The sequence below is a fragment of the Halyomorpha halys genome, unplaced genomic scaffold (genome assembly GCF_000696795.3).
Source record: "Halyomorpha halys isolate HHAL.00 unplaced genomic scaffold, Hhal_1.1 Scaffold412.1, whole genome shotgun sequence".
Lineage (NCBI taxonomy): Eukaryota > Metazoa > Arthropoda > Insecta > Hemiptera > Pentatomidae > Halyomorpha > Halyomorpha halys.
The window spans coordinates 656,433-665,881 of NW_027113304.1; the positions used below are offsets into that span (position 1 = coordinate 656,433).

At 30.6% G+C, this 9,449-nt stretch overlaps 1 protein-coding gene across 1 annotated transcript in view; it reads right to left on the reverse strand.

The window, feature by feature from the left end:
* The window catches only part of LOC106682409 (cardioacceleratory peptide receptor), a 17,726-nt gene extending 9,255 nt beyond the window's left edge, over positions 1 to 8,471 (reverse strand). Inside the window, exon 1 of the mRNA XM_014423230.2 lies at positions 8,375 to 8,471. Coding sequence (XP_014278716.1) covers positions 8,375 to 8,393 — 19 coding nt within the window. The 5' untranslated portion in view covers positions 8,394 to 8,471. The remainder of the gene's footprint in view (positions 1 to 8,374) is intronic.
* Positions 8,472 to 9,449: the final 978 nt, after the last annotated feature.

The following is a 9,449-nucleotide window of genomic DNA, read 5'->3' on the forward strand; positions in this document are numbered from 1 at the left end:
TTTTAAGAGGAGCGTGTTGGTTTAGGAATTTAAGGAGATCCTGTCCTTAAGTGTTACAGAAGGTACTAGTAATATTACTCAATAGAAACATTATATAATAAAAAGTTTAGCTTTTTAAATAATTTATTTTTCCTTCAATATTAAGATCAAGTACGTCCCATGGTGGGTACAATGCCATCTTTACTTAAATTATCTAAGCTGAGTATTGATAAATTTGAAAACTTGAAGTTTCATATATTTCTTAAGGTATAAATAAGTTTATGAGTTGTTTGAAAAATTTAAAAAGTGAACTGGTTTCAATGGGAACATGCTCAGAATACCTAAAGAAATATTTGGTGTTTTCATCCTTGTTGTTCTCTTTATTAGTTTGTAAATTCGTTTGGTGTATATTTGCTAATATCGGTGTTTTTTGTTTTTTTCAGTTAAAGATCCATAAGGAGAAAACTTTAGGCATATTTTATCAATATCATTTATGTAAATTTTCAAAATATTTAATTTCTTGCAATAACGATAAGTGACTTGCGCCATTTTGTATTCTAACTAGCTCTTATTTCTGAAAAAATAAGCGGGTGGAAATCTCTATCCAGCACATATTTTTTTCTAGTTCATTATGGCTTAATAAGTTTCATCAATATCAAGATTTGAAGACCATCTCTTATCCTGAATTTTGCAATCTCTGGATTAGCTACGTTATTATTGAAAGGAGTCCACTCGATTCTGAATTGTTTATTTATAATCACAAGCAGTTATCTTGCACCATATTTATTTTATCGCCTATACGACAAACCTCTTAAACGATCTTTAGTACTCATGAACCAACGTTGCATTCCAAATCAGCAAAGGTCAATCAAGACAGTTCAAACGATTACCGGGCGATTGGCAACAGCCCAGACTATTTCTGTTTGCCAACAGAAGCTTAGATGACACAGAATCCCGACCCGACAAGGTCACTCCAAAGTGTGAAAGTTATTCTGATGGCTGAGCAATGTTTACCAATGAGACGAATGATGACTAATCAATGTTAATGAAATTTACCTCACCGACAATTTCCACCTGTCTGCCTCGATGGGAGTATACCCATTAAGCCTACCTACAACCTGTTATTTTCGAGTAACGAATGAAACAAATCTCATGTTAGTAAGTTACTAAGAACATTCGGAGCGCTTTAGAAAAATGATCTTGGTGTATATTTTGTTTGGGATTAGATTTGGTTCAGCCTAGAACTAAATCTAATCCCAAATCGAGATAATTTTTCTTAAGCAAAATACTTTAGCTTGTTTTGTTTTTTTATACTTTTCCTTATTTTTCTTGACCAAATTGGACTAAATTGGATTTGGAATAATGAAAAGTTCTTACAATATAGGTGCAAAAATTTCATATTAAAATTTTATTATTAGATTTTTGGGTTTATCCTTGATTTTAGCCAAGGGCTGACCTATTTGTAATATTTCTTTTATACTTCCAGGGATGGATTTTTGAAGATATTGGAACCTGAAAATAACCCGTTATGTCAAAATCACCCATCATAGCCTAATTATTATGTTAACAATTTATAACTATTACAATTTAGTGAAACTATTTTTTCACGGAAATAATTAACTCAATTAAATTAATATTATAAAATGTTTAAAACCATAGTTCCTAAAACACATCTATGATGATTGTCATATTTTAAGTGGCGGAGATAATATGGAGGAGAAAAACACACGCCTGTAAAAAAAAAAAAGCTGGTCTGTCCTAGGCCTTTTCCTCAAAGCCAACTCAACATTTATTTTTGGTATCGAATGAAAATAAATATAAGGATCATAGAAACTGATTGTAATTTGATCATTTTAGAGGAACCTGTTCTGTAATTGATAATCCACGATGAATTTTACCTATATAAAATTGGTTTGTATATCTCTGTCTGATTGAATGTTTTATTAGAAAATTGTCTTCTATTTTTATTGAAATTTATGTCAGGTCAAGGTGCAGCTTATATAAAGGGTTGAAATGGGTTACATTTAAAAATTTTTATTATTATTTTGGAATTATTTAAGTATTTAATTTATTAAATTGGATTTAATTGTAATGATTAATATATATTATTCATGATACATGTTCTTGATTAAGTACATATCGCCCGTCGCTCTCGTTAATAAGATAAGTCGTAACAAAGTAGTCCTACTGGAAGGTGGGGCTAGATTTATACAGATCATAATAGTTAAATATTCTATACTTAAATGTAATCTATCCTCTAGTTATTTCCTTGATTATATACCTGTTATTACCCAAGTGGGAAGAAGAATGGTAAGTTATAAATAACAGATTTGATAACTCATTTGGTAGGTAGGCAGGACTGATAGACCATAAAGGTTGCCACCAAACACCACTTTTAACCTGAAAATATCAAATTCAAGAGTGCCTGACCTAACAACAGGTCTACACCATCCGGACTCCCTAGTTCGACCTAATAATATTGAGGAACCTGGCGTCTCGTCCCAAAACTTAACACATGGGAACGTCTGAGAGTAATCACTGGCGTCTCCGAACCCGAGAGTGACTGATACCGGGTTATGAAATCAGTACGCAATCTAGCAGTTTTTAGTTGGAATAAAGGCGGATAAAAAAAAGTTTTGACCTCTAGGATATTTTTTAGGTAGGTAGTACCAAACTTATAGAGTATTGTATAAGAATAAGATTCTATATTCCTGTTTTATATGTGGTATTAAATAGAAAACATATAACACGTGCCAAGATTTAGTACTGCTCGGAATTAATTTATAACTTGAATCAGACATATTTTCATGTATGGATGTAATATTATGATAATTTCTTATGATGATGGCGGTATAATTGTTTACATTAATTTTGTTCCTCATTTAAATATGTCCAATAATCTTCACTCCTAACCAACGTAAACGTAGATCCAGTGTATGTATATATTGATAAAGTAAGCTTTACATTCATGGTATACTATTAGTGATGAAACATAGATTATTATACATATGAGAGGGCTATAGCGGAACCTTCCTCGATATATGTATATATATATTTCATTATAAAGGCAATAAATATTAATTGCACGTTTTGCATAAACAACATTGCACGTTAATATTAGCATGCGGTGCTTCCACTTTTGTGGCCGAGGCAGGAACTCGGAGGAAATGCCTGAAGGTGTAACAAACATAGCGATACAACCGCAGACTTAAACCGCACCTCTGACAAAGACGACCTCAAAGTACAGGTAGATACATAGAATTTTAACAGCTATAAAATACATTCTTTATTATCGATTTTCGAAACATTTGTAATGAGAAATATTTTACTAAAGACAATAAATAGTCTGGATACACGATTGATTATGCCTCACATTGATAAAAAAAGGATTAAACAATATTGGAATTTCACAATTTATGAAAAGTTCACAACTCATCGTTTGGGTATGTTTTAGATCTAAAACAATTTATCTCACTTGTAGATATGATATTTGGCTGAAAACTAACCAAAAATGTTACATAATGCATCTTGAAGTTCATAATTTAAGATATTATTTAGTTTAATACGTAATTAAACTTGAGTTAATTAAAATTAAACTCTAATTGACCCATAATAAGGGACGAATTCAATCCTTGCCCTATGATGACATCAACAAACGATAATCTTTACTAGTAGTTTAGAGAATCAACTTACAGCATTACTTTTCAGCATACTAGTACTGGAATGAATTATCTTCACCACCAACTTCCATTTGAAACCTTTTGGTATATAAAAACAAGGTAAGGTGAACCATGTGAACGAGCTTAGGCGAGGTCCCACTCAAGGAGGGAAACAAGTTTCATTATATCTGTCTATTTAGACAGCCACCACCTAAGATTTTTGTTTTAAAATTTTGGTTTGTTTCACATTCTTTTATATTACTCACATTACAAGAATCCTTTTTAAATTATTTACCTATACGTCCCCTTCTTAATATTCCCTTACTATGACTACTATTGCATGGTTTAAAAACATTTCGCTGAGGATTTTAAAACAAAACTGAAAAGTTCGATTAATTATTTTGTACGATTTATCTTTAGCTCCAGAGGTACTTCAATGTCTCTCGATTTTACAAATAATTGAAGTGACTATCCATCATATTTCTGGATTTCCTGACATCATTTCTCTACCAAGTTAGCTAATCCCATCAACCATCCCCGATCTTTTTCAGTTAAAATCTTCTGTCCATTTCTGCGGCACCCACTATTGGTTCGTCCTTAGGCAGACACGACCTATTGCTTATAGAAGCTTCTAAGAATAAAAAACAAAAACTGAGTTGAAAGCTTTGTCTTCCAGTTGCAGATGAAGCAAAAAAAACTTAGATGAAGCAATAAAGAACTTAATGCTCCCTGTGTAACCGATCTATCCCGAACCAGATATCTATCTTCCATTACAAACTCCCTAATCACTCAAAACCCCTAGTTTCTAACCTTGCATCCTCTTCCATTCCTGACAATTCTGCGAGCCGTCTGAAAAGAAGATGGGCACGAGACCTGCTAATGTAATTTGTCATTAGAGTGCTACCAATGGGTAGTTGCTCTACAACGCTGCCTGTAACACTCCATTTTAACTAAGATCAAATTTACTGAATGTATTATATAATATACAGTTGTAAATTTCAATAAAGATATTAAAAAAAATATTTATTATATAGAAAATAAATGATTAAAGGCTTGATAATCCTACTACAGGCGTATTGGTTCACCCCTTTATATTAGTTTAAGAAATTGTCAATTTTTTTATTTTTTACTTTGTCCTATGATTAACAACTCCTTTTACAAAATCGCCATCCCCTTTTAAAATAAGTCTCTTTTTCAATATGATATTTGAGTTCAATTTTTAATGAGGAAATTTTAAATTATGTAAGTAAGTCGTTGAAAAACCAATGGAACTTTCTCTCCTTTTTTTCTATTATTTTTTTATAAAAGAATATTTAGAACTAGGAGAGATGAAAAGATATTTTTGTGTCGATTTTCAATTTTATTTTTACTAATTGTTTAGAAATATAAAAACACAACATGTTTTTGATATACAAAATGTTGTGTTTAAATATTTATTTTCCTCATAATGATTTCAGGATTATTGGGGGGACATTTTCGTTTTAAAGATACAATAAGATGCCAAGTAAAGTGATTTTAAAGTAAGCTTTATTTTAAATATAGGTTACCAATGACTTGAATTTGTTGTAGTAGAACAAAAATGAAAACAGAATAACTTATAAATGTTTGAGCAACAATTTTCTATCAAACTGAAATGTGAAAGGCCGGGAGAACAACAAAAGGAAATTAAATTGAGAGTACAAGCCCCCATAAATGCAGCAAATCGAGGTCGCTACTTCTAGGTGTCAGCTCCAGTCACTAAGTGCTCCGGCTCTGTAACTGAGGAATATAACATACATCTCTCACTAAGGTTTGTAGCATAAACATGAATAATTTATAAAATTGAAGCTGCTATTACAATTATAAATAATTACTTTCTAATCTAAGGTAAAATACAGTTTTCGAAAACTCTTTCAATTTACAAGTTTGAAGGTCTTGTAATTAAAATAGTTGTTTTTCATAGTGTGCTCTGACGTCATCAATTCTTATATTTTAGGACTCTTTGTTTCTGAAGCGATTACAAAAAAAAAAAAATTGTAATAATATATATACGTATAAATTGGTGAGCACCAAATTAGGAAGTACCTTATATTTCTAGGTGGTATATAAAATTTTGGTAGAACTTAAATTATACTCGTGAACGAATAATTGTGATTGATAAATCACTTGTATATTTAGTTAGTGTAATTAAAATAATGCATAGAAATAAAAATGAAATATCGATCAATTTTTTAATAAATGACTAGGCTTCTTGTTAACTGCTTTTCTAAGGACGATTGGGGTTCTAGAAACCACTATTAATTTGTTTTAAATATTATGTTTTATAATTGTACCGGTATGTTATGGGAATCGGCATGTAGGAAAGTGCATTATAATATACTTCAATCAAAATGTTAGACATCACATACTAAGCTGCTATGGTATTCTGGATGTAATATGGGATACTTTACATTGAATTTTCTGAACAGATATTATGTTTACCAGTTTACTCAAACTATAAGGTTACATAGAGGTATGTTTATTAAATCAGTTTCTATATATTATAATGGCACTAAATTCATTAATAAAATTCTTCCGTCGCAAATTCTAATTTATTATTGAAACTTATGAACGAAATTTGATATAACCACGATGAATATAATTATTATTAGCTAAATGAAATTGAAAATACTGGCGATATTAGGCGGACTTCACTACGTTCTTGTTTGCCAACCTGAATTAGTATAGTACTTATTAGAATAATACCAATTTACTCATCTGAAGATGCTAGATGTATCCTCAAGCATTCTGTTCAGCTGTGGTCTCCACTCCTCCTGCTTCATTGTATCCAACATTCTTAACTTAGATCAGCTGTTATTTGGACTATACTCTTCGACTCTCCATCTCAACTTTGCATAGTTGGTCAACGACGTCCGAAATACACTTCTGGACTTTGTACCCACGACTGTCTTCCGTTCTTCCTCATTTTTCTAGATCCATTTCTCTCAAAAACATACTTCTAACAACTCTACCTTTTTGGATCTTTTTCTAGCTTTCTGACTGGATGTTATTCCTTAGGCCAGGGGACCCGAGACTCTCCTAAGGAAAAACAACACTTTGTGGTTCTGAGCACTTTGAAATTTTATGACTTCTTATCTATATTGTTCAACTAAAATATCACGTAAGACTTCTTGTATTCCATGGCACCCGGTTCCTGCAGGCTGCCTACAAGACTAATAAGAATAGTCTTACTTTAGAAGATGACTAAAATATGGGAATATGGAAGGGATAGTTTTTGTTTGTCAGTTTAGTGATCGACGGGATTAGATTTTAGATGAACTTTAATGGATTCAGTACCCTAAACAAAGGTACAAGTTATTTCTCTATGGTTTACAGCTGCATCATCGGTAAATATATTGCCTACAGTACCTTATCTAACCCTCCAGCTCTGTTTTTATAATTGTTATACAATTTGGGTGAGTATATAGATAAGATAGTCAGATAAGCCGGAAATCAGTCGTATGTGAGAATATAGAATAAAGTTAGGTTTGAAGTTTATGTTATAAGTAATCGCAAGTAACAATCATTGTGATACTATATAATAAACAAAAATGTCCAGATCAAAATCCATTTTATCTATTATTAATTTTTCTAATAAAATTTTTTAACTATCTTACACGTTAAGTGTGAGTAGAATGTTTTCGATTTTGTTGACATATTTTTTTTCATTACCTACATGAATGCAAAGCATCTCCCTCGTTGGTAGTGAAGGATAAAAAAAAAATAGATGTACTCAAAACGTATAGTATATTTAGAGTGATGTATTATTTCTGTTTAGTTAGTTTGTCGAAGTGAGATGCATAATGCATATCTGGCTAGCAATAATGTGACCTTATTTTTTCAGGTCCTGATGATGGGCCTGGGTACAGGGTTCCGCCATCCATAGGACCCCCCAACTCTGGCTATTGATACATCAAAAACGAATCAATTAAGAACTGAGAATGGAGTAAGATTTCTTCAAGAAAAGTTAAGAAGAAGATCACTAATGTTTATATACCTAAATAAAAATAATTTGACGAAGTAATTCTTCACTTTATCATTCAAAATTCAAGAAAAGTTTGTTTTGTAAATTTTAAAATGATTTTTTATAGTAAATATAAAATAAATGAATAAGCTTATAGTGCATAATCCAAAGTTGTTCAGAAAATAATGTTATTATTTTGTTTTATATCGATTGAACAGATATAAAAATATAGACCACGATTAGAGAAATCGAATACGTCAACTAACTTCATTTCTATTAATTATAAACTAATTGAACATAATCTTGATTTCATCATTAATCATTGATATGGTATTATTGATTAATCAGAAGATAAAATATAAACAAAGTTATAACTAATAATTTACAAGCTAATTAATTTGTCTATATATCAATAAATAATTTAAACACAGTTAAATAAATTATTTGATATAGTTAAAAAAATGGAATATTCTAAACGAAAAAAAGAACACAAGGTAATTAAAAATAAAATAATTAAAGTAAGAAATGTTCTGCAAAGAAAAAAAAAAGTTTCCATCCTTATTCTGTTTAATGCTTTCCTGACTTGGGTTCCTTCTAATTTATTGTTTCCTTTAATTTTCTTCATAATTAATTAAGCTATAATGAATTCTGAGACAGAAATTTTAAAAATAAATATATAACTAATTAGAACTGATGGAATATTTCGACAAGAGAAATATGATCAACGACTTTATTTTACAAAGAAAATACTTACAACTTCCTGAAAAGTTCATGGGATACTTGATGGCATAGTATCTGTCAATGCTGAGGGCCACGAGCACGTATGTTGATGAATAAGTGACAACAGCCTGAAAAAAAATACATGCATTTTAAAATAAATAAATACTTCTTTTTAGAACATAATTGTAAGTAACATGTATTGGAAATCAGTGGATTCATTAAAGGTTAAAATAGGGGAAAATAATTGAGTATTGAAATAAAAAAATTATAGAATTTTTGCACAAGCCTTCTTGGCTGAGCGGTTCTCAAAGTGGGTACCGCAAGCGAATGCCACTTTCTCAGAAAAGTACAAAAAAAAAAAAAAAAAAATTTAAATTAAAATATCAAATATGTAGTGATTCCAGAATTTAATTTGAACTATTTTTCTTATTTTCCTATTTAATCAACCACTCTCGAGGAAAATTGTGGTGACATTTTTATATATTTTTAGCTTGGCAAGAGTGCTGTTTTGTTCAATATGTTTAGTTCATTTCGGTTAGTGATAAATTCTGATTTGGTCCCAGTGTAAATCTTATACAGATAATTTTCATCAATGCGGTCTCAGTTTTCTACAAAAGCAGCAATACTTCTCGTCAATCAGTTGACCAAAAAAAAAATAGGTCAAAAATATTTCCTGGGAAGCTCTTGAAATGTTAGTGCAGTCATATTTGATCCCATGTTCAAATTGGTTTATCAACGAGTTTTCATCCGACGATAAAAATATTTTTTTTTTTACATAATTTACTACTTATAAAAAACTTTATCATCAAAAAAATAAATGCTGCCCTCTTAGTTTTAAGATTTTCTTTTCTTTTTGCTTACTAACCATATGAAGAAACAATGCAAGTTGTTGGCAATAAGATTTTAATAATGCTATGAAACTTGGGAATAGCTATTTAAGATTTGTAGGATTTTGTTAACACGTCTATCGCATCTCACAAAACAGAAGAATAGTAAGTTTTAGAATTTTGGATTCCGGCCTCACAACGCAACGCCTATTGTAATGTTTGAGGCTTGTAGACAGACTTCTCACTGAGATATCTCTTAAGTACAATAAATTAAAGTTTTGA